At 39.7% G+C, this 24,127-nt stretch overlaps 2 protein-coding genes across 2 annotated transcripts; both read left to right on the top strand.

Moving 5' to 3' along the window:
- Positions 1 to 6,816, top strand: dmc1 (DNA meiotic recombinase 1). Its single transcript, XM_022217297.2, has 13 exons — positions 1 to 57; positions 362 to 406; positions 2,542 to 2,688; positions 3,229 to 3,311; positions 3,869 to 3,921; positions 4,040 to 4,081; positions 4,188 to 4,260; positions 4,544 to 4,635; positions 4,770 to 4,843; positions 5,019 to 5,133; positions 5,257 to 5,317; positions 5,426 to 5,542; positions 6,494 to 6,816. Exons 1-13 carry the CDS (start codon positions 1 to 3, stop codon positions 6,561 to 6,563), a joined length of 1,029 nt encoding a protein of 342 aa, XP_022072989.1. The 3' UTR covers positions 6,564 to 6,816.
- An 88-nt stretch (positions 6,817 to 6,904) lies between these two features.
- gspt1 (G1 to S phase transition 1) lies at positions 6,905 to 23,874 on the top strand. Its single transcript, XM_022217293.2, has 14 exons — positions 6,905 to 7,298; positions 7,580 to 7,624; positions 10,041 to 10,310; positions 10,409 to 10,442; positions 12,491 to 12,568; positions 12,741 to 12,921; positions 13,111 to 13,265; positions 13,584 to 13,724; positions 18,262 to 18,355; positions 20,865 to 20,945; positions 21,173 to 21,346; positions 22,627 to 22,716; positions 22,868 to 23,036; positions 23,160 to 23,874. Exons 1-14 carry the CDS (start codon positions 7,103 to 7,105, stop codon positions 23,210 to 23,212), a joined length of 1,761 nt encoding a protein of 586 aa, XP_022072985.1. The 5' UTR covers positions 6,905 to 7,102; the 3' UTR covers positions 23,213 to 23,874.
- Positions 23,875 to 24,127: the final 253 nt, after the last annotated feature.

The following is a 24,127-nucleotide window of genomic DNA, read 5'->3' as shown; positions in this document are numbered from 1 at the left end:
ATGAAGGTTGTAGAGGATCAAGTTGTTGAAGATGACACTTGTTTACAGGATGATGAGGTAAGATATGTATTTTTTCAATTAATAGCTAGTTATATAAATATAATAGTTATTTTAAAAATGGCCCCCACAATTAATTAAGCGAGAGTCTACATCACCAGTTGATACACATTTTTTAATTCAAAACACCATTTTAGGTACAAACATTACAAAAAATAGTGTGACAGACTAACAGTGTGTCATAATTTATTAGCAATTTCAGTTTCAGCTGTTTTCAAGCTAAAATATGTCTTCTTCCTCATTGATTGAGTTTACTCCTCAGCAAACTCCTCGTGTAGACTTTACTTTTCTCTAAACTCAACAGGAATCTTTCTTCCAAGACATTGACCTCCTACAGAAACATGGAATTGTGAGTAAACAGCTGAAACATACACAAGTACAGGTACGACGCTGAAGTTAGCTTCCGATTCGGCAGCTTCCGATTCGGCACTTAAGGGAAAAGTTAAGGGGAAATGAAATGAACGTGCTGTGCGACAGTTTATCCACTGATTATCTGTTTTTTTCGACACTTCTTGATGTGTAAGCATTTTAGACATTTGGGTAAGACATTAACTATGCCTGACAAGAGGTATTGTATTGGTAAAATTAGTATTTTATTTGTGAAAACGTTTAAGGGGATATTTCACTGTTTTTGCTTTATAACCAGTCCTTATTAGACCAGGTCCAGATTGAAAACCACTGTACCTACACTCTTCAAATCTGGACTGAATTATTCTACAGAGCCTGTAGATTCATAAAAACACAGTCTCTGATTTGTGAAAACTTTATTCTATTTGTGAAAATGCAATAAAGGCACATTTTACAGTTTTTTTCTCATCCAGACCACATTAGACCAGGTCCAGGTCGAGAACCGCTACACCTAGACTCTTCAAATCTGGACTGAATTATTCTACAGAGCCTGTAGATTCATAAAAACATAATGTCTGATTTGTGAAAACTTTACTCTATTTGTGAAAATGCAATAAAGGCACATTTTACAGTTTTTTTTCTCATCCAGACCACATTAGACCAGGTCCAGGTCGAGAACCGCTACACTTAGACTCTTCAAATCTGGACTGAATTATTCTACAGAGCCTGTAGATTCATAAAAACATAGTGTCTGATTTGTGAAAACTTTATTCTATTTGTGAAAATGCAATAAAGGCACATTTTACTGTTTTGTCAGCATATAGACCACATTAGACCAGGTCCAGGTCGAGAACCGCTACACCTAGACTCATCAAATCTGGACTGAATTATTCTACAGAGCCTGTAGATTCATAAAAACATAGTGTCTGATTTGTGAAAACTTTATTCTATTTGTGAAAATGCGATAAATGCACATTTTTACTGTTTTTTTCAGCATATAGACCACATTAGACCAGGTCTAGTTCGAGAGCCTATACTTAACCTTATACTTATTATTATTATTATCATTATTATTGTTGTTGTTGGTTTTGTTGTTAATAATTCTGTTGACATTTTTTTGAAAGTCCATGAACCATGTCCATGTATGTTGAAGATTGTCAGTGTTTATTAATGATAGAAATAGGGTGTCACAGGTTCATGATACCATTGTTGACATATATTGTGAGTATTTTGTGAATGATTGGTCAGATCATTACAAAGACAAAACTTGACATAAAAAGAGTTAACACTCCCAAAAGTTAGAAGGACAAAATTTGCATCCAAAACCAAGGTACCTGTAATCACATATCAAAGGAAGAAGAATGAGAAAACATAAAAAATGCATTCTTATATCATTGTTACATTATCTGTAGAGGCCATTGTTCTGACTAATTGTATAAATAAGTTGCGCAACCCCATCCCAGATGACAAATAGCATTGAAAAGTGCCTTTATTGTATTTTCACAAATAGAATAAAATTTTCACAAATCAGAGACTATGTTTTTATGAATCTACAGGCTCTGTAGAATAATTCAGTCCAGATTTGATGAGTCTAGGTGTAGCGGTTCTCGACCTGGACCTGGTCTAATGTGGTCTGGATGAGAAAAAAACTGTAAAATGTGCCTTTATTGCATTTTCACAAATAGAATGAAGTTTTCACAAATCAGAGACTGTGTTTTTATGAATCTACAGGCTCTGTAGAATAATTCAGTCCAGATTTGAAGAGTGTAGGTACAGTGGTTTTCAATCTGGACCTGGTCTAATAAGGACTGGTTATAAAGCAAAAACAGTGAAATATCCCCTTAAACGTTTTCACAAATAAAATACTAATTTTACCAATACAATACCTCTTGTCAGGCATAGTTAATGTCTTACCCAAATGTCTAAAATGTTTACACATCAAGAAGTGTCGAAAAAAACAGATAATCAGTGGATAAACTGTCGCACAGCACGTTCATTTCATTTCCCCTTAACTTTTCCCTTAAGTGCCGAATCGGAAGCTGCCGAATCGGAAGCTAACTTCAGCGTCGTAGTACAGGTCAACATCTATAATATCTAAGTGACCATTACGCTGTCCTTTCTGATGTGTGACCACAGAATGTGGCAGACATCAAAAAGCTGAAGTCAGTGGGTATCTGCACCGTGAAGGGGATCCAGATGACCACACGCAAAGCTCTGTGCAACATCAAGGGCCTGTCGGAAGCAAAGGTGGAAAAGATTAAGGAAGCAGCTGGGAAAATGCTGGTAAGATATGACCTGTACTACTTTTTCTGTGCTCCATAAGGACTGAGGTGCACTGGGGAAAATAACATGGTCACAAGGGTTACACGCAAGTACAGGTTAAAGCCGTGTGTGGTTGGGGTTAAGCTACAGATGTTCATGATTTAATAACCACTCTACCAATTAGAAATTTTCGCCTCTTAATGTCTCTCATGGTTTCATTTTAATAAATGTGCCAATGATCAATATCTCACAGGAAATTAAAAATGAGAAAAAAGGCAAAAACTGAAATCAAAAACCTCTTCTTCTTTTCTCTCCCATTAATCTTCTAACCACTCCTTCAATTTATCTCCTCTCCCTGCATATAAAATCATTAAACCTAGCTCCAGTATCATGCTGCTTACACAGTGATGATTTACTTATTATAATTGTCCAACGTAAGAACCAATGTTTTAACTTTCACATAGGTAAGGGATCTGAATACTTGTTCCACCCCACTGAAATTGTTGGAACTGAAATTCATTTAGAGTGATTATATTTTAGATGATTCTTCTTACATTGCAGAGTGTCGGTTTCCAGACGGCCTTTGAGTACAGTGCGAAGAGGAAGCACGTGTTCCACATCACAACTGGGAGCCAGGAGTTTAAGTTAAGATCTATTCATAATTTCATTATCATGTGGACTGTATGATTTGAATTAATGAACACATATTGTGAGATCAGACAAGTTACTAGAGCTTTCTGTATTTTAAAAGTAAAAAATTGTTTATCTGGGCATTTGGACATTTGGACATGATTGCAAACAACAGTAAACATGTTGGGTCCCCGTACACTAAAGGCAATGTATCTGTGTTACCTTATGTGGCAGAAATCTAAGCATTTTCCTGTGATCTCTTACCATTTGATAAATAAAAATGTCCATTAGACTTGAGTAAATGAAACTCCAATGAACAAAAATAGTTGAAAAAACCTTTTTCAGGTGTGCAAAAAATTCCTCAAGGCAAGAAAACTCTGGGATAGAGCTCATTTATTGTCTAATCTTAGTTCTTTAAGCAATTAATTAACATTATTTAAGTTTCAACTGGCACTAAATTGTTAAATGTGTAAAATTGTTCCCCATTACCAACAGCAGCATTTGATAGATGTTATAACTAAAATAATGATATAACTGAATATCTTTTTTACTTATGCACATATCTCTACAGCAAACTGTTGGGTGGAGGTATAGAGAGTATGGCTATCACGGAGGCCTTTGGAGGTGAGGAGACACCCTTTCGTAAAGTGCTCTATAATGCCTCCCTGTTGTTTAATGCGGCACACGGTGTAGTTTCTAACCATCACACAAAATACTCTGTTTGCTGCACTTCCTCCTTCAGAGTTCCGCACAGGGAAAACCCAGCTGTCTCACACACTTTGTGGTAAGCAAGAAGCCTTTTCACACTGTCTACTTCAAAGTGCTTCAAACAGCAGAAACAATAATTTTTAAAAAAGTGATCAAACTGATTCTGTGTCGGTTCTATTCAGTCACTGCTCAGCTGCCAGGTGAGGACGGATACTCCGGTGGAAAAGTCATCTTCATTGACACAGAGCACACCTTGTATCCTTACAGCAGGAACAGCATTACAACATTTGGCATGTTCACTTCATTTAAAGTTGCAAATCTCAAATTGGCTGTATTTAGGAATTTACTCATGTGTCATGTTTTGTAGTTTTTGCCCCCAGTAAGAGGTTTGACTAAATGCTTCTCCATGGTCTTGTCCAGTGATTTATGGCATGTGCTGATTTAAAAATGTTAGTGAAAGACATTGTGGTACCAGACATTATAATGTATCTGCTAATATTTCACCCATTATCCTTGACTTGAACCTGTTTGATTCCAGCCGGCCTGACCGACTGAGAGACATCGCTGACAGGTTTAATGTGGATCACGATGCTGTGCTGGACAATGTGCTTTACGCCCGAGCCTATACTAGTGCGAACACACACTACAGTTCATTTCTACTGCAAAGTTTTTAATAGTTTGTGTTGTGCAAAGACTGATACATTTTGTAAAGTTATTTTCTTTTCAAATTGTGTTTACCTAGGAACTTTCTGCTCTCTCTCTAGGTGAACACCAGATGGAGCTGTTGGACTTTGTAGCAGCCAAATTTCATGAAGAAGGAGGAGTGTTCAAACTGTTGGTAAGTAGCAGCACTTTATCCCAAATGCATTATTCTGGTGGCATCCGCACTCCTTTCTATTTCATTTATAGGCTCTATCTAGTAAATTGAGGTTAATATATGTTCAAGAAATAACTGACAAGACATCTAAAAGTAAGGCAACTTTTCACTCCACTTGTTCGCTCCTCTCTGTTAGATCATCGACTCCATCATGGCTCTGTTCAGAGTAGACTTCTCTGGTCGAGGGGAGCTGGCTGAGCGGCAACAGAAACTGGCACAGATGCTTTCGAGGCTGCAGAAAATCTCTGAAGGTGTGCTGAACCACAAGTCTGTACTGGCCTACATAAAATATGTGCTTATATTTAGTATATAATCTATACAGAAAATGCAGAAGTTGCTGATTGTGGACTACTGTTTTTTATTTTTGTGATCAGAGTACAATGTAGCCGTGTTCATCACCAACCAGATGACAGCTGACCCTGGAGCAGGAATGACGTAAGAGATCGCAAACCTCCTCATTCAGACTAAATAGGATAGAATTTGTGCTGAGGGCATTCTATATAACACTGATGAATTTTTGTTTAACCTTCGGACTCATTTCAGGTTTCAGGCTGATCCCAAGAAGCCAATAGGCGGACACATCCTGGCCCACGCCTCCACCACACGGATCAGCCTGAGGAAGGGGCGTGGAGAAATGAGAATTGCTAAGATATTTGACAGGTATTTAGTAATTTGAAATTAAATTCACACTGTCTCCAGATCAAACCCGTACAAACAGCATAATCAAAATCATAGATGTACCCGAAAATAGTTCAGAATAAACAAGTTAAACACTATGTTGTTAATGGTTAAAGCCACCAACAGCCAAACCACATTTACAAAAAAACAATACATCTCCAAAATCTTGCTGGTGCTATATGTAGATAAACCTGCAAGAATACATTTACATGGCATGTAAAAAAGAGCATTGATGAGCACATAGTCTTTCATCATATTTAAAACAAGGTTTCTGCTCACAATTCATGTTTATATTGGAATTAGTAATCTAATTTACTGGCTGTTGGAAATTTAAGAAAAAAGTTTGAAAATTCTCAGATTTCAGCGTTTTTTAATCCAATATTTTAACAAGAAAATAAATATATTCTATTTCTTTCTCTGTGACAGTTACCAGAATACCTTTGTGTGTGAGAGGAGGTCATCTTGGGCTTTAGGGAAACAGTTGTCAACATTTTCACCATATTCTGACATTGTACAAACACCTAACGAATTAATGGAGAAAACAATTGACAGATTAATTGGCAGGGAAAATCATAATTAGTTGCAGCGCAGCTTGCCAATTAAACCAAATCATCAGTTTCCTTGTCTTACACTTTGTTATGTTGAAAATTACTCAGACTGAATAATTGATGATCAAAATAGTCGTATTTATTAGTTGACAATTTGCTAATTAATAATTGCACTTCTACTAGTGTTCATGATGTGAATTTCAATAATAGCAGGAGAAACTGAAACTTGAGGACTTGAGTGTGACCTAGCACATGGTATTGGACCATAGTGACCTAGACTCAAACTTTTAGATAAAGAAAACCTTTTGGGCTCGAGTTAGGTGAAGTTTAGCAATTTCTGCGACACATCCGCTCCACTTATCCACCTCTTTGTGATTTCCTTCAGTCCTGATATGCCTGAGAACGAAGCCACCTTTGCCATCTCTGGTGGAGGAGTTACTGACGCCAAAGAGTGAAGGACAAAAGGAAGAGATGAGACTAACATGTTCACATTGTTTTCTGCTCAGCTGTGGAGTTATTTATTGTATTTTTAATTAACTTATTGATAGAGTTTCTTAATTTTATATATCTTGTTACAGTTACACTGGCAGTTATGCACTATGGTATGTTTTCAAAGATGTATTTTGCTGTATTTAATATGCTCCGTTGTGTTGTTCACTGTGTTTCAGTGGTGTTAAAATAAACAAAAGCCTATTTGTTATAATTTTACAGCTAACTGATGAGTGTTTGTTTAGTTTCTATGAGTGCAGGTAAGCAGCAGTCCTATGCTGGCCTCTAGCGGTGTGTGCCGGTAGTACAGCTGCTGTAGACCACCTCTCGTCAGCTACGGGATCCATATGCTTGTCAAAGCAAGGCTTAACAAAGCGATGGGAACTTCTGTAAACCTGCTGCATAGCGTCTAAAACACCAGCAACTAAACGATTTTTAACGGAATCACAAAAACCATCCACGCTGCGCGGCGGTGGAAAGCTTGTCAACTCTGGAAAACGCAGCGATGGACCCGAGAGACACAGCCCCGGATTCGTGGGAACTGGAGGAGGATGCCGAGGCCCCGGCTGCCGCGGCGGGGCTCCCAACCGCCTTTGCTGCCCTTAACGTCAACGCCAAGCCGTTTGTCCCTAACGTTAACGCCCCGGTGTTTGTGCCGAGCTTCCTTCAAGCCAGCACCGTGGAAATGCCGGCTTCAGACGGTGGGTTAAAGGCAGACAGCTGCCTGGAAGTTAGCTTAACTTGCTAGCTTGTGTGCTAATTCAGCTAAGTTAGCCTTCCTGTGTGGAATTCGCGGTGCTCCGTCCAGCCGCTGCCAGTTATCTCCACTAACTAATCAACAAGTCGGCTTAAGTGCTACTCATGTGTTGTAACAGTGTAGCAGCTCATTCATAACTCACTAACACTACCAACTAAATATAAAACGTAACCTTCCTTTTCTTACACATCCAAGTTTGACAAGCTGTGTTTTCTGTCCCTAAAGGTTCCTCTGATCCAGTTGCCAGCATGGAGGTGGCAGAGACAGCCGGTATGCATCCGATGTGCACTTAACACACAAGATGTTCAGGCTATACCGTTACAAATCTAATTGTCAGATAGTTTGTTAACGGAGGAGAGGTGTGGTTAAGGTGTGCCAAAATACCTGCAGTCAGATTTGAAATCAGGCAATGCTTGGGTACGTACTGAGATTTCCTGCTAGTTGTTTCACTTGCTGAACCATATTTGGGTTTCTGGCATTGGTAAACCCATGTGCTCGGGCCTACGTAGAATATGATGCAACCTTACTTGTCCCTGCTCAAAATAGACATCCCATTGGCACATGCTGTGATATGTGTCAAGTGCTGGGTGTCCAAGGCCCCGGCCTGCTGTGTGTCAGAACACTCTGATTTGGTTATTCAAGAAAAAATGTGCTGATTAGTTTTGATTCCAGGCTCATTCCTCAGCCAGGACGCTGCTCAACTCTCAAGTTATAGATTTAGTGGTGTTTTAGTTTTTTAATAGAGAGGCTGAGCACTGCAGCTGGAGTGAGAGTGAGACAAGGAGACAAAGCCATGATCAGATGCAGCATACATAATAAGAGCCAGATGAGGGAGTTAGGTCTGGAGGAACCTTCCCTTTTCACATTTCCTGCAGAAATATTAATGGAGATGCTCGTTCTACTGTTTGCCACTTTAAATTTCTCCAAACATGTCTGAAAGCTGCTTAATTACAGCTTGATGAGACTGTCGACATAGTCAAAGCATGAATGGCTTTCTGAGTTGCTAGTAGCAATTTCTCACTGGCTGATTATAAATGGAGAGAGTTGGAAAGAAAATAGGCATTGTACATGACTGCTGGGCTGCGTAATGTCATAGTTAGAGAAATGGGAGGCTTATTTGTGTGTTGCCATGGGTAGATGCTTCTTCTGCAAGGCTCAGCAGATTTCAGTGTACTCTTGTTACTGTTTTTTTTAGTTTAGTTTACTTGTTTCACAGAACATTGCATCAATTGTGCTTTAGCAACAGAGTTAGCAGACTGCACAAAATGAAGCACAAAAATGGTCGTACCACACATATTACACAGTAGAAGTAGATTAAAGTAACAGCTGCAACAGTAGCTGGTGCATCCTGGAATACAAATCTCACTTTTACTTTTACAGCTTTCAAGATTTAAAAATTCAATAAGTTAAGCCTATATTGGAAAATATTAAAAAAAAAAAAAAACCTCCCTCTTTGTGTTAGCCCTTCGATGGACTGTGACCTGTCCAGGGTGTCAAAAACCAAAACCCAAAAGTGAATTTCATGATGGTGTTTTAGGATTGAAGATAATTAAATTAAAAATATGTAAATTTTACAGGAAATCGCGAAGTTATGTTTTACAGTGAATGTGACTAATTATTTGAGGTCCACAGGCTAACATAGGTACAGTTCACATGTTGGTTATTTGGTTGACCGCATTTCAAAACAACCCAGGAGAAGAGTTGCTGCCGGATTTGAGGGGAAAGAGTTCAGTGATTGACAAAACATCTGTGGTTTTTTTATGATTTAAATTTGGAAAATTCTGGCCAGGTGTGACCTGTCCCGAGTGCACTCTGCCTTCAGGTCCGCTGGGATAGGCTCCCATCTCCCCGCAATCCTACAGAGCATAAAGCGGTATATAGATAAGGGAAGGATGGATGTCCATGTGTTATGATAGCTTATCAAACAATAGCAACTTATGGCACCATAAAATGTTACTCGTCTACCTGTGAACATAATTTGGTTTAATGATTGGAGCAGTTTCTCTGTAGTGAATCCTACACGCACAATAATGTCACTGGTGCAAATATTCTACTGTGAAATGGATAAATCACCCTATGAACACCTAAAATGACAGAAATATATTATGACTTTAGCAAACTGATTAGACTTTTACACTAAAATAACATCCAGTTGTGGATTCAACTCTGTAACAAATGATTCACCTGCAGCTGATAAACTGTGATTATGTGTGACAGCTCACCTGGTGGAGGTGAAAAAAATACAGTCGTGTTTAAGAAACCAAATTCCCAAGATAAGTCGTGTGTGTGTGTGTGTGTGTGTGTGTGTGTATGTGTGCTGTAGACAGTGGAGCTGAACGTAGCTAATTTAACTTAGCGCAGTCAGTGCTGTCTTTGAAGCTGTTGCTTATTTGAAGTGTCCAAGAGGGGATCTCATTCCAAGTTTTTGTACAAATGTGGTAAAATGATTAAAGTGTGAGAAAAAGAACTGGCAGATATCATTCATTAGCCTGAATACCATCCAGGATCCAGAATCAGTCAGTAGTCACTCACTGTCAGTCAAAGTGGGTTTTTATCAAACCACACAGTATTTCTGAAATAGAAATTCCGCTTAGTGCACGAATAACAACTCCAAGCTGTTTTTACGATTGCAGTTCTTGCAAAAGAGAAACTGAACTAGACAAGTACTAAATGTGTATGGTTGTAGCTCCAGTGGAGAACGGAGGCACAGAGGCCGACATGACCACAGAGGAGGAGACGTGGGAGCAGAAGGAGGAGCCGGGGGGAGGCGAAGGAGGTGGAGGGCAGGAGGACCAGGGGACGGGAGGAGCCGCCGAGGACGGGGGCGCCGCTTGTAAAGAGGAAGACGAGATGATGGAGGAGGAAGAAGAGGAGATGCCCATGCCCAAAGTGGCTCCGGCACCTCCAGATGCTCCCAAGAAAGAACACGTGAACGTGGTCTTCATCGGTCACGTGGGTGCGTCTCGTCTTTATATGTCTATATTCTTTTGTATAAGGAAAGTTCTGAAAAGATTTATTCATCCTGGAATGTTTCTTCTTGTTTTCATGTGTTAGATGCCGGCAAATCAACTATCGGAGGCCAGATCATGTAAGTCATCTGTTTATCAGGTTCTGCTTTGGTTGATTACTTTTCTATAGGACGTGATCGTAAATGGAAAGTGCAATATAACCTGTTCATATATACTGACCCTTAAATCTGAAAACCATATGGAAAAACTCTACTGCATTGAGACACAGCAAATTAACAACAGAGTTGAATGTTATTGTTGGCAGGAAATCATCAAATTTGTGTACATACTGTATTGCATCATCTTTTACAGCTGCAGTGTTCAGAAAAACAAAAGCACTATGGCTGTTAGCTGCAGAGTAACAGATGACATACAACATATTTCCACTTTAGATTTTGCTGCCATAATGCCACATTTCAAATTAGTACAACAACATTTTCGGATTCCCACACCATATGAAAAAGTATGGAATTTGATTTTTAGCAATTTCCACATCTGAACAGGTATAAAAAAAAGAAGAAGAAAAGAGAGTGTAAAAAAAGTCTTTGTGTTTTCAGATCATTGTGAGAGTTTTTAATGTATGTTTGGAACAGGCAGCCAGTGCAGCAAAATGTTTCCCACTGTATGAGAGAGCGCGGTTCAGAGCGAGTTTAATGTTGTTGAAAGTTAGAGAAAGAAACGTGTCGTGAAAAACGCACACCCTCTTAATGAGAAAAACGCCTCTTAACTGAACCAAATCCATAACCAAACTATGTTGCTTGAAAGGTTCAGGCATATTGGGTCTGTAATGTGTCTTGAGACAATTTGACCTGTAATTGGTGCTATATAAATAAAACTGAATAGAATTGAACTGAAAGAAAACGTGGCAATATCTTTGAATGGACTTTGAATAAATGCAAATAGCCAAATATAAACTCGCCTCAGTATTTCTGAGTTATGCTGTGATGAAGATATCAGAAAAGTAAATGGAGTATCTTTTCTGCATGAGGAAACCATAATTTCACGGCTGCGTTCACAGTCAATAAACAAGTCTGCCCAGACGCCGTCAAAATGTAATTGTTTAACAGTTTTTAATTCATTTTTGGTTCCTGTTTATAAAAAGGATAAACAATATGTGGGGACCCACAGTATAATAGTATTTATTAAATATGTTCAGGAAAGACAATTTATTCTAAGCAGCAGCAGTCCTCTTTGGGTAGAGATTTTGTTGTTCTTCCTTGTTGCTCACTGCTTTAGCATTGCGGCTTGAATAAACTGCTGTGCACTGAACTTGTCTGACTTCAGGGTTACTAGAATCATAAGAGTTACAACCTTCCAGCATAACAAAATGGCATATATTCAAAGTGTAACATACAAATTAGATTTAAAAAAACATCTGATATCTATCTCTGATTTCAAAGATGATCTGCAAAATCTCTAGTCTAGCCGCGCTAGACAACCCAAGGCAACAAATTTAATTCTCTGCCAGGGTGGGTCTAGTTACCCTCCATAAGGCTCGAGGCTGGATTCTCCTAAAACTGGCCGGACCAATCACCATGAAGTGTAGAGTCAGAAGGCGGGCGTAGCTAAGTGACGACAGAGGCGCGACGATTCTGAGAGAAACAACCGGCGCACAATAAACAGTTATCTTTCGACTCGGCTTTGGCCACAGCCCTTAAAGATTTGAAGCTAAAATTGAACTTGAAAGATAAACAAAGGACGGCACTGAAGTGTTTCATTGAGAAGAAAGACGTATTGGGACTTATGCCGACGGGATATGGCAAATCCTTAATATACCAGTTGGCTCCGCTGGTTGGGAAGCTAATGGGACTTAGCCACAATCCGCCGGCGCTCTCGGAACTACGTCAGCCTATTCGTTGCGTTGATTGGTTGTATACCTACCCAATTGCTGCAGAGTGATTTGATAGACAACCTTTTAGCCCGCCTCCCTCCCTGTTGAGCTTCCCTAGACCCTTGTGCCTTCAGAAACATGGGTCTAGCGTGGCTAGGCTTCAAAATCTCCTGAGAAGTCTGGAAATTTGTGTCTGGAGAAGTGCAGAACTTTCAAACAGAACGTATGTAGGAATCCTCTCAGTCGTGCTGCTGCCAGTTCTGTCAACTTTTCCGTTCTCTGTGTTGTCCTTGTTAGGTATTTAACTGGAATGGTGGACAAGCGAACTCTGGAAAAGTATGAAAGAGAAGCAAAAGAAAAGAACAGGGAGACATGGTGAGAGAAGTCTATTTTTATTCAAGTCATTCAGCAGCTAATCACCGGCATTTCAGAAGAAGTGTTTTAACAAATATGGAAAATGTTTTCTGATTTGATTTGGCTTGTTTGCCAGGTGTGGGCATTTTTCTGAAACATGAATAAAAGAAATGAATGTACATGGTGGTTGCAGGTACCTGTCGTGGGCTCTGGACACAAATCAGGAGGAGAGAGACAAAGGGAAGACGGTTGAGGTTGGGAGAGCGTACTTTGAGACTGAGAAAAAACATTTCACCATCCTGGATGCACCCGGACACAAGAGCTTTGTCCCCAACATGATTGGCGGCGCGTCACAAGCTGACCTGGCAGTCCTGGTGAGGCAAACCAGTCGTCACATGGACATAAAAAAGCCTCCAAAAAATATGTGGATACTTTTGTAACAACTTCCGCAACATAATCCTTTTCTCCACTGCCAAAGTGCATTAAGTATCTAGAAAACAGGATCATTAACACATGGTCTAGACGGTAAAGTCACATCTACTTCCCTTATTGGTCTGTGTTAGGTGATTTCAGCAAGAAAGGGAGAATTTGAGACTGGATTTGAGAAGGGTGGACAGACACGGGAACACGCCATGCTGGCTAAAACAGCAGGGGTTAAACATCTAATCGTCCTGATCAACAAAATGGATGATCCCACCGTCAACTGGAGCCTAGAAAGGTGAGCGTGGCTGAGAATAACATAGATCTGACATTCATTTTTATGTGAATGTTGGTCTCTTGGTTAGTTTTAGAAAGAAAAGAGGAACATGAAATACCTCGAAAACTAATTTAGCGTGTTTTGGAATTGAAAATATTACCAGTCACATACAAATGACTGACCTGCTGTTGCACTGAGATGAATCTGTGTTCATTTATGGTTCCCTCGTGCTCATCACACAAAGTGTCTGCACATGTTCCAGCTAAAAGTAAATTGTTCAGGAGTTTTAGTGTATTTGTTGAATCGGATAGTCTTGTGTTTTTTGCTACGTTCTTGCAGGTATGAGGAGTGTAAGGAGAAGCTGGTGCCATTTTTAAAGAAGGTGGGCTTCAACCCTAAAAAGGACATCCACTTTATGCCTTGCTCTGGACTCACAGGTGCCAACCTCAAGGACCCAGTACCTGAATGCCCCTGGTACACGTAAGTCAGCCCTCCTAAAAGGAACACATGATCCATTTACCCAAATGATGAAATGTTTTAGATAGTTTGTTTTTCCTGATTACATAAAGTACTCACATCCCAGCACTCCATTTATAATTCACTACACTCTGGTTCTCTCATGTCAAAGTTGTGTTTTTTTTTCCACCTCAATGAATAAAAAAAGATTATGAAATATTGGCTAGGGCACCAGCATGCAACCAAAAATCTGTCAAATCTGACTGAACCCTGTCATTACTTACAACAGAGTGCCTAACGGTGATCAGGTGTGTCTTCTTGGTCTCTGTGTGACCTACTGAGGTAGATAAAGTCGCTTGGGTTCAACTCATTCCTTCACTCCACTCACCTGAGTTGTGTGTGCTGCAGGAACCAAGTGGGGTCTTCTCTTTTGCTGGCTTTGTAGTTGTGTATACCGATATATATTATATATATATATATATATATATATATATATATATATATATATATATATAAAAATATATATATATATATATATATATATATATATATTTATATATATATTTATATATATATATATATATATATAAATATATATATATATATATATATATATATATATATATTTATATGAGATGTTTATGGGATATGGGTAAATTTTAGCTTTAGAAAACAACCTGGGTTACATTTTCCTCCTCTAAACTGACTCAGTATTTTACACGCCTTATAATGTACCCAAAGAAATGCTAATATTTACTAACTCTATGTCCCAGATTGTGCTTATTAAAGAGAACAGGTAGTGCTTGTCATAAATTATTACCAAAAGGATGCAGTGAAAAAGTTTTGGTTCAGGTGCGCCTAAAGCTGTGGCTCTCAAACTGTTTCTGTCAGGTCCCCCTTTGGAGGAGGAAAACTTTCATTCCCCTCTTCAGTAACTTTGTAATAGGGGATGGTGCACATGCGCAGATATTTGGCCAAATAACATTTTTGCGGCAGTTGTCTCATCAATTATTGTTGACACCATATCAGCGGAGACTATGGCATCCTCAGCTATTCTATGTGGTTTCTTGCTCTTGGCGATTCTGTATGCGACTTTATATGACACTTTGTGCTTTGCTCTTCACTGATGAAACTTCCTGCTTGTGATATTCGCCAAGTTTTCTCTGAAAGAGGTCAAGTCGCTTTTTGATGCGACTGGGATGTAATGTCTCTATGTCTCTTCTTAATTTGTTTGGTCTCATACTGTTCGCTGCGAGAGTTTGCTGACATAAAGCACACGGGTCTCTCCTCACCTCCTACCACATTCACTGTGAAGCCAAGAGCAAAATAAGCCTCGTCATGTTTTCTTGACTTGTTTTCTAGGAGGTTGTATCTTGTTTGTCTTCTGCTCAGTTTTCCTTTTCTTCCTAGTCAAATACTTCTCCATTCTCTGCAGCTACTGACAGCTAATCACCGTGAGCGAAGCAGAACGAATTGGGGACGGTTAAAGTGACAGCGCAGTTTGAGTATTGTTGTGCGTCGCGAAAAACAGACTGACATTAAAACAATAGTTCAGTTAATCAGTTCCAGGTAGACAGCCTTTCCCTCTCAGTTGCTCGCGCTCCACAGCCCACACTTTGAGAACCACTGGCCTTAGAGAAAAACATGAATTGCATCTGTGCAGATGATGTAAAAATGAGTTTGAACCCAGTTGACTGCAAGGCTAGTCTACTTGGATCGGCTGCTGGCAGCTTCTCTCCTTTAATGCCATATCAGTATCAGAGCATCATTATTTTATTTCCCGAAAGGTGACAGCAGGTAGGTACTTTCTGATCATATCACCACTCCAGATATTTTTGGTGTGCTTTAACCAAGCCCACCAGTAATACAATGCCCATTATTTCTTTTTGTGCTTATTGAAAGTGTAAGACAAGAGAAAAATTAATACTTCAACAATAAATGGTTGTATTTATATAGCGCTTTTATCCAAAGCACTTTACATGATGATATGTCACATTTACCCATTCACACACTGATGGTGGGAGCTGCCGTGCAAGGTGCTAACCACAACCCATCAGGAGCAATTAGGGGTTAGGTGTCTTGCTCAGGGACACTTCGACATGAGTTCGACGGGCCAAGGATTGAACTGGCAACCTTCCAGTTACAAGATGGGCACTCTACCCACTCTACCCACTGAGCCATGACACTAACAACACCTAGAACAGACAGGCTTACATGTAGTTGACAGTTGATATTGTGTGAGTAGAAGTTGTTGAGGTGTGTGTGTAATGATAAACAAATCAAAACAAGAAAGAACAATATAACACGATGTATACAAATGTATACATGATGTATAAAGAGAAGGAGAACAAAGGGAATATTTAAAATATATTTAGATAATGTAAAAAGTAGGTGAGTATGCAAGTAAATCAGTAAAAGTTAAAAAAAATTATGTAAATAGATAGTAATAATAAACTCATATGTAGTTAAAATTATGGCGATTGACATCACTGAGGAAAGAACATTACCACAATTGAGCATAATGATGATTCTAACAAAAATGATTATACTGGCGCCCGTATAGCTCAACAGGTTAAGCGGGCGACCCATGTACAGGGACTGGTCTCCGACGCAGCAGTTTCGATTTCTGCTCGCGGCCCTTTGCTGCATGTCTTCTCCCTCGTTTTCTGTCTACCTTCACTACAACAATGCAAATAAAGCTGAAAATGGCACAAACAAAATATATATAAAAAAAGAATTATACTAACCATCCCTATCAACAGTGAGCTGATAAACTGTAATCCTAACAATCCCGTAATAGTATCAGTCCGCCTCACTTGGGATAGGATTTGATGAGACTTAATCAATTCTGCTTATTGGCTGGATTCTGAATCAAATCACTTATTGAATCCTGCTTAAACTTCTGTGTGGAAAAATGCTACATTTTCATTGTCGAGGCCACTGTGCTGTGGAAGTTGATGGACAAGTCAAGTTGGCTGTAGCAACGGTGTGCCTGTCATCATCTAAAGGAGATTATGTGACTTTACAGCAATCGTTTTCATGTAGAAAAAATGTGTGAAGCCTGCCTGTGTGGCACCAATGCTTTTTTTTTTTTTTTTCTTTTTTTTTTTGTGGCACCAATGCTATTAATACAATATATTTACCCTTGGTAACAAACTTGCTACTCCTTTGGGAACAAATGGAAGTCGTGCGTGGAGTTTCAAATACACGGCTTTCCCAGAATTTAAGCACCCGTGGTGTAGAAAGATATTTGAGCATATTGTTGATTTTACACCCTGACTTGAAATGATAATTTTACAGACATTGCCATGAGCACTGTTGTTGTTTTTTGTGAAACAAAGCCACAATGTAGACATGAATTTAGTCGTGCTTAGCTGGCCCACTCAGTAGAACATAACGGTCTGGCTGCACTTCATTTATCAGTCATCTACACGAAGAAAAAAACACACTAGCTTGTTTATATTACTTTCAGCCAATCACAGTCATCTTGTGAAGGATGTAACTTTTGTGTTCCGTAAAAATAATGACAGGTGGAGTTGCTTTAGTGGAACATTAGCATGCAGGGAGGCGAGCATTGAGAATAAAATTGATAATCCAATTTAAAAAAATAATAACAAGGCTGCAAAATGGGATTGGTTGCTAACCTGGAGGTTGTGTTTCCTGTAGCAAAGTGGATTTTGAAAATGGTAAGACGTAGGTAGTGGAAGGAGAGGAGAACGCCAAAGGAAATGAGCAGTCAATGGCAGGCTTATACACACATCCTACATCCTGTGAGTCATACGAACACGAGTTCGACATTATTGTATTAAAATTCACAAATGTCAGAAATACATTCCAGCGATGATAGTAGGAATTGTTAAGATTCAATCCATGTGATTCCACGGAATCTGACAATATACTCAACTTTTTTTCCCCCCAAAATATACAAAAATCTTGATTGGTGAACACCACTCCTGGAGAAAAAGAATTTAGCGGATTTGTTTCCTCTGTCTTTCGCCTTAGAAGATCCCCGGTTCAAATCCCGGCCGGGGCCTGGGATCTTTCTGCATGGAGTTTGCATGTTCTCCCTGCATGCGTGGGTTTTCTCCGGGTACTCCGGCTTCCTCCCACAGTCCAAAAATATGCTGAGGTTAATTGGTTATTCTAAATTGCCCATAGGTGTGAATGAGTGTGAATGTCTGTCTGTATATGTAGCCCTGCAACAGACTGGTGACCTGTCCAGGGTGTCCCCTGCTGGGATAGGCTCCAGCACCCCCCGCGACCCTAGTGAGGATAAAGCGGTGCATAGAGAATGGATGGATGGTTTTTATAGAGTCTGGATTTTACCAGTTGCTGCTGCAACATTTTCTCCTCCCTCAGACTTTATACTCAGCTGTGGTTTGCCTGAAAAATAAACAAAATTCTGCCACAGTGTACTTGAAGTAAGTGTCACAAATCACTCAATGTAGACCATGGGAAAACACAATAGCTGCACTCGTGAGGAAAGATTTGACAGCTCCAAAAAGTGAACAAGTTGATTTGTTTGGCTAACGACTGACAGTCTCTTTTTTCTCTTTACCAGGGGATTGCCATTTATCGCCCACCTGGACAGTTTGCCAAACTTCACCAGATCCAGTGACGGGCCTGTCAGACTACCCATCGTAGACAAGTACAAGGTGAGCAGCTGGAGGGCTTTGTGTCTCTTTTTTATGAGAGAAAGTCAGAAATCTGTGGCAGCTCTTTCTCTGTGCTGCGCTGGTCTCAGTGGGATGAGTGGGTGTAAAATTTTGTTTGGTTTTTGCTCACTTGGCCAAAATCTTTTTTTTTTGCTCCCTCTTCTTTTTGTCATTTTCTTTTTTTCAAGCGCACACAAACGTGCTCAGACACACACACGCTGCAGCCTCTGCATAGTCATTCCGCTTTAAGATAATTCAACTTCCTGGCTCTTATCTTGGTTTAGGTGCTGGAAGCAGTTCAACACATACTGTAAGTGTTGGTGGAATTGAGTTATTTTGGAGCTCCTTACATTAATCATCAGTGCTTTCCTTTCTCCGTATGTCATCTCCTCTCTTTATCCTGTTGTCTTGCTCTTGTTTAAATACTCCTCTCTGCCTGTGATTGCATAAGAGCCTTATGTAGCAGTTATGTGACTAAGTAGACCCGACTGGTGTTCTCCTGATGTAACGGGATTACGGTTCAGTTAACTGGGTGCTGCATACTAATGGCCAGCTAGCCGAGATACAGCTGGGACACAGAGTTGTGCATAAAAGAATTGCTCTGATTGTATCGGTGGTTTCTGGAGAACGGATTGTTTTAATTTTTCAGTAGCAGTTACTTAGCATAAAGATTGGACACAGTGAGAAACAGCTGCTCGGTTCAGGTCAAATGTACAAAATGAACAACCAGCAGGTCTTGTCTAATATGTACAAAAAACAAAGTGTAAGGAACATGGCCTGTGAGTGAACTCCATGCAGACTAGATAGTACTATGACAAGAACAGCTTCTTGTCCATGGCGTTCAGATGTCCTTGTACACATTCACAAGGGAGTGTGACCAGCCCTTAGCAAGACGGTGGATATACATATTGAACAAAATGTCAAACTATTCCTTCCAAAAGCCCATACTTTTCTAAGGCTTGTGTTACAACTAAAGACGGGTGACAAATTAAAAAGCTAAGCCTTTTACCCCAACAGTGAGAAGACTCAGTGACTCTGTTATACTTCAAAGGAAGAGTCACCTCAAATTAATACAAAATAGTGAATGAAATATTTCTGTCCTGATGTGAGTGATCTTCTCTGGGATGACAATGCCCCCATCCATATAGGGCAAGATGGGTCACTGAATGGTTTGACAGAAAGGGCATGAATCATATGATATGACCTTTTCAGTTTCTAGATAGATACATAGATAGATAGGTACTTTATTAATCCCTGGGGAAATTCAGGTGTTCAGCAGTTTACATACAACAACATAAAATAACAAAAAGGCAGGTTAGTAACATTAACAATAAAGGTTAGTATATACTCTGAAAATCCTGCTGTACAATACTTCATCCATTCTCTATACACGGCTAATCCTCATCAGGGTGGCGGGGCTGTACAATACTATATTATTAAAAAAACAATTCTAATTTTAAAATCTATAGAATACTAAATTAAATTAAAATCCAATATACAGTATTTGCACATTTACATCTCAGCCCAGTTGAACACCTATTGCAGATGTTAGTCCACCACCACCATAAACCCCCCCTTTGAGAGACGATGTTTTGGATGAATGTGGTTCATTCCTCCTTTAGGGTTCTAGAGACTCTTAATGTTTTTCTTCCTAACGTTTTCTTCTGTCTGTATAAGTCAGGCCAGAGCTCGACAGTCTGACGGAGATTTTTGAGCTCAATTACCTTCTCTTGATAAATGTAGCTCAAATGAATTTATGTAACACAAGATACTGATACTGTATTTTGAGAGATAAAACGATAAAGCAAGGTTTTTTTTTCATTAGATCATAGCAGATCATCTTTTTAAAATCCCACCAGCATACTAATCATAGACTGTTAAAAGGATGGACTCCGGCTTTGAAACATGAAGCCAATCTTGAAATGAATTAAGCCTGTGTTCTTTTTTGTAACCGACTCTTTTGATTGTAAAAAAGATGTCTGATTATATAGAAGCCAGTGAAAAAATGACCCGATTTTTTTACTTGACTTGTTAAACATTTTCCTAATAAGTTTATGGACTCCATCGCCCGTTTCTTTTTTTTAATGCAGCATGATGTTCAGTTGTAAATTAAGGCCCCTTTTCGAGTCAGATGGGTGATAAGGCAGGGTATGCTTTAGGGTGTGGCTGTCTTCAGATTGACAGATATCTTCACTGTCACCATACACAATGTCCTTCAGTTTTCAGTCAGCCCTACCCTTCGCTCGTTAGCTATAGTTTCAAAAAAACGAAATGGCAACGTGCAGATCGCAAACTCAAGGCTTTAAAATAGTAGTTTACAAAACAGTTGGTAAGGCCAGAGTGGTTACACTATCTGCAATATACAATATGTGCTGCTAAAATGAGTTTCTTGTGTGTTCTGTATCAACACATTGCTTATTTAAATAAAGCATTGTCCTTGTTTTGCAGTAATTATCACAAACATTGCGGACACTGGAAATCTCCAATCTCTTTCAATGTTCATTTGCAGGATATGGGAACAGTTATCCTCGGGAAGCTGGAGTCTGGATCCATCAGTAAAGCCCAGCAGCTGGTCATGATGCCAAACAGGGTGAGTTCTCCTCCATATGACTTTGTTTCATCTCCCAAGGGACCAATAAGCTGTCGATTTGAAAGCCCTCATTCTTGTACTGGATGTACTGCAGCTTGAAGTGAAAGAGGATCCTATTACCACACAGAATCAGTTTCACTTCTAACACAAGTCATGTGTCTTGGTTCAGCACAGCAATGTTGTCCTGGTTAACGACATTCACAGACAGCTGTGTGTGTTTGTTGCAGCACACAGTGGAGGTACTGAGCCTGCTGAGCGACGATGTGGAGACGGACGATGCTGGTCCTGGGGAGAACCTAAAGTTGAGGCTGAAGGGCATAGAGGAGGAAGAAATCCTCCCTGGTTTTATCCTCTGTAGCCCCGACAACCTCTGCCACTCTGGTCGCACCTTTGATGCACAGGTACAGACCAGATAATCAGCATCACTGCATGTTAGTATTGAACATCTGACTGAGATTTTTAAATCCAACTCTTGGAGCTGAAGGTTCAGGCAGCCACAGTCTTGATTAGTTCTCATTTGTTCCAGATAAACTCCTCACCACATGCCTCTGTATTTAATCTATTGATGCATTTGTGTGCTGCTCTCTCAAATAAAACACTAAACTAAATCAATGCTTCTGTGGGTTGGCATAGCAACAGCAACAAATGATTGGGGTTAAGGTCTGTCCAAGCACAGTCTTTGTGGGCGGGATGGTTGAGCTGCAAACCGTTTCATTTTCAACCCAGACATTTATATTGAGTCGCTGCTAAAAGCCAGCCGGTCACCGGCGTGTTTGACGCACTGTTTTGATTTGTTTTACTGTGTAGTGTTTAGACTAAAAGTACAGATGCCAGCAGGAATAAAGTTTAGGAATAAACAAGTTCTCCACTAGACTCTTCAAAGACACATTTTACTAGCATGCACCACTATGCCAGTTTTAATGTAGTAGCTTGCTTTGGGTAAATTGAAAGATGTGGTTTCAGTGTTCCCAGCCTCTGGGTATGAAATAAGAAACTAATCTAACTTCTTACACAAAATAATCTCTGGTGGGTCTCTAATCTTTTTGTCTTTTCTTGTGAAATGTTTTTTCTTCAGGCTGGAAAATAGCTCCAATGAAAACAAGCCCTTTGAACAGATTACACTCGAGCTGCACAGTTAATTGAATGTTAATCACAATCATGACCTTGGTTTCCCACAATTAAATCAACATGATTCACTGTGATAGTAACATTTAAGGTGCCCATATTTTCCCTTCCCTTTATTGTGTTATAAAGCTGTTTTTGTGCGTGTCAACTTGCAAAGCTAATGTACACGCTAAAGCAGTTTATTCTGTCCCACAGAAAATACTGCTTATTACCTGCCTGAGACACCTTGTTAGAAATCCAGGGTTTTCTTCTATTAGTTATTTATTCTAACTAGTTTGATCCTCAAACAAAGAATGAGCTGCTCCCTCAGAGGCCATCTTTATGTTCTTACCAGTACAGCTTCAGCTTTTCAGGAAGGAGACATTAGAGAGACAGGAGCTAATGACTGTGATCCACAGCTCTAGGTCTTACTATATGCACACATGAAACTGAATATTGTCCTTGCTGTGTATCATGGAGTCAAAAACAAAAAGAAGTGATTGGGAGCCACTGCTTTATATTGCAAGTCAAATCAACTGTGTTTTGTTTTTTCAAAGTCTCATTTCATTTCTTTCAGATCGTCATCATTGAGCACAAATCAATCATTTGTCCTGGTTACAATGCAGTTCTTCACATCCACACCTGCATTGAAGAAGTGCAAATCACAGTAAGTCAATCTTCTACTGCTCAAGCTTCTGCAAAACAGTATTTACTATTACTCGACTATATTGTTATTATTGAACTTGCTCAGTGAGTGATGTTCGAGTGCCTCCTGTTCTTGTTGGACTGTGGTTAATCTCATCTAATTGTCACCACAGGCCTTAATTTGCCTGGTGGACAAGAAGACGGGGGAGAAAAGCAAAACACGACCACGCTTTGTTAAGCAGGACCAGGTGTGTATCGCCAGGCTGAGGGCAGCGGGAGTCATCTGCTTAGAAACCTTCAAAGACTTCCCTCAGATGGGACGGTTCACACTGCGAGACGAAGGTAAGGACACAGTGGGTGTTTGTTTGCAAGACAGTTTGAATATTATTACTAGTATGTTATGCAACTCTTCTGCATGTCTGGGTTATCTTTCCAATGACCCCTGACTTTTTTTCATACCTCCAGGCAAAACTATCGCCATTGGCAAAGTGCTGAAGCTGGTGCCAGAAAAGGACTAAATGCAACAATGGCAGCATGCATGGAGATCTTCCACTCGCTACCAGAGGAGAAACGCTGCTAGAGCCGACCCAAACAGCTACTCTCTCTTTATACACAACTATGCTGAAGAGAAGAACAAGGAGGGTAGAAGGAGGAGAATAAAATCACGTCAAATGAAGAAAATAAGACTGAATCAGTTTTTATGATGAACAATAAGAAACGAGAGACCAATTCCAGTGTGTCAGCTTTCTCATATTGAGAGCTCAGCTATGCCACTAATGTAGCTACATGTCCCCCTTCTGTACTCCCAGGGCTAATCGCGCTGTCGGCTGGCCACACCATTTGTTTTTAGAATGGAGATGGATGCAGTGTTACTGAGTTTGGGGAAGAAAATTTAAAAAAATTTCAGAATGATTTCACGTCCTGCAAAAGACCAGAGTTAGCCTGTAATTATAATTTGCATCTCCCTTTCTAAGAGTGGGAATCCAGTGGACATTTTATTTGGTTTTAAGGATTGCTGTACCAAAATTTTTAGTTTGGTCTCTCTCCACATGAGATGGTTTAATTGGATTGAGCTCACATACTATACTGATGAACCAAGGATAAACACACTCACACAGACAGACACACACAGCTGTTACATAATCTACAATGAAAAATAAATGATCAAGCTGAAACAGAATGGTGTGCATGTTTCATTTCTAGTACATATCCACAACAGGGATTCGCTGTTTATAAAAGTACTTCAGAATACTATATTGAATACATGTATAAGGCATATTTCTGCTGTAACAGAGAAGAAACCCTGCATTTCTACATCTCTTACCACCTGCTTAAACCTGATACCGCCACCAAAAGATTCTATACTATCTAAGTGTCGTACCCTCAAAAATGCAGATTAAGGGAGGAGACACAGGGGATATGTTGCTCAGTAT

Source organism: Acanthochromis polyacanthus, chromosome 19 (assembly GCF_021347895.1).
Source record: "Acanthochromis polyacanthus isolate Apoly-LR-REF ecotype Palm Island chromosome 19, KAUST_Apoly_ChrSc, whole genome shotgun sequence".
Classification (NCBI taxonomy): domain Eukaryota; kingdom Metazoa; phylum Chordata; class Actinopteri; family Pomacentridae; genus Acanthochromis; species Acanthochromis polyacanthus.
The sequence above is the reverse complement of the archived record's forward strand: the minus strand, read 5'-3'. Positions and strand labels throughout refer to the sequence as shown.

What these genes read in the sequence shown, in the direction of transcription:
- dmc1 (XM_022217297.2), top strand. Translation starts at nt 1, where the DNA reads ATGAAGGTTGTAGAGGATCAAGTTGTTGAAGATGACACTTGTTTACAG. An exon ending in TTACGCCCGAGCCTATACTA is followed by an intron (nt 4,636 to 4,769) that starts GTGCGAACACAC and finishes CTCTCTCTCTAG; the next exon opens with GTGAACACCAGATGGAGCTG. An exon ending in GACCCTGGAGCAGGAATGAC is followed by an intron (nt 5,318 to 5,425) that starts GTAAGAGATCGC and finishes GACTCATTTCAG; the next exon opens with GTTTCAGGCTGATCCCAAGA.
- gspt1 (XM_022217293.2), top strand. Translation starts at nt 7,103, where the DNA reads ATGGACCCGAGAGACACAGCCCCGGATTCGTGGGAACTGGAGGAGGAT. An exon ending in AAGCTGACCTGGCAGTCCTG is followed by an intron (nt 12,922 to 13,110) that starts GTGAGGCAAACC and finishes GGTCTGTGTTAG; the next exon opens with GTGATTTCAGCAAGAAAGGG. An exon ending in CCTGAATGCCCCTGGTACAC is followed by an intron (nt 13,725 to 18,261) that starts GTAAGTCAGCCC and finishes TCTCTTTACCAG; the next exon opens with GGGATTGCCATTTATCGCCC.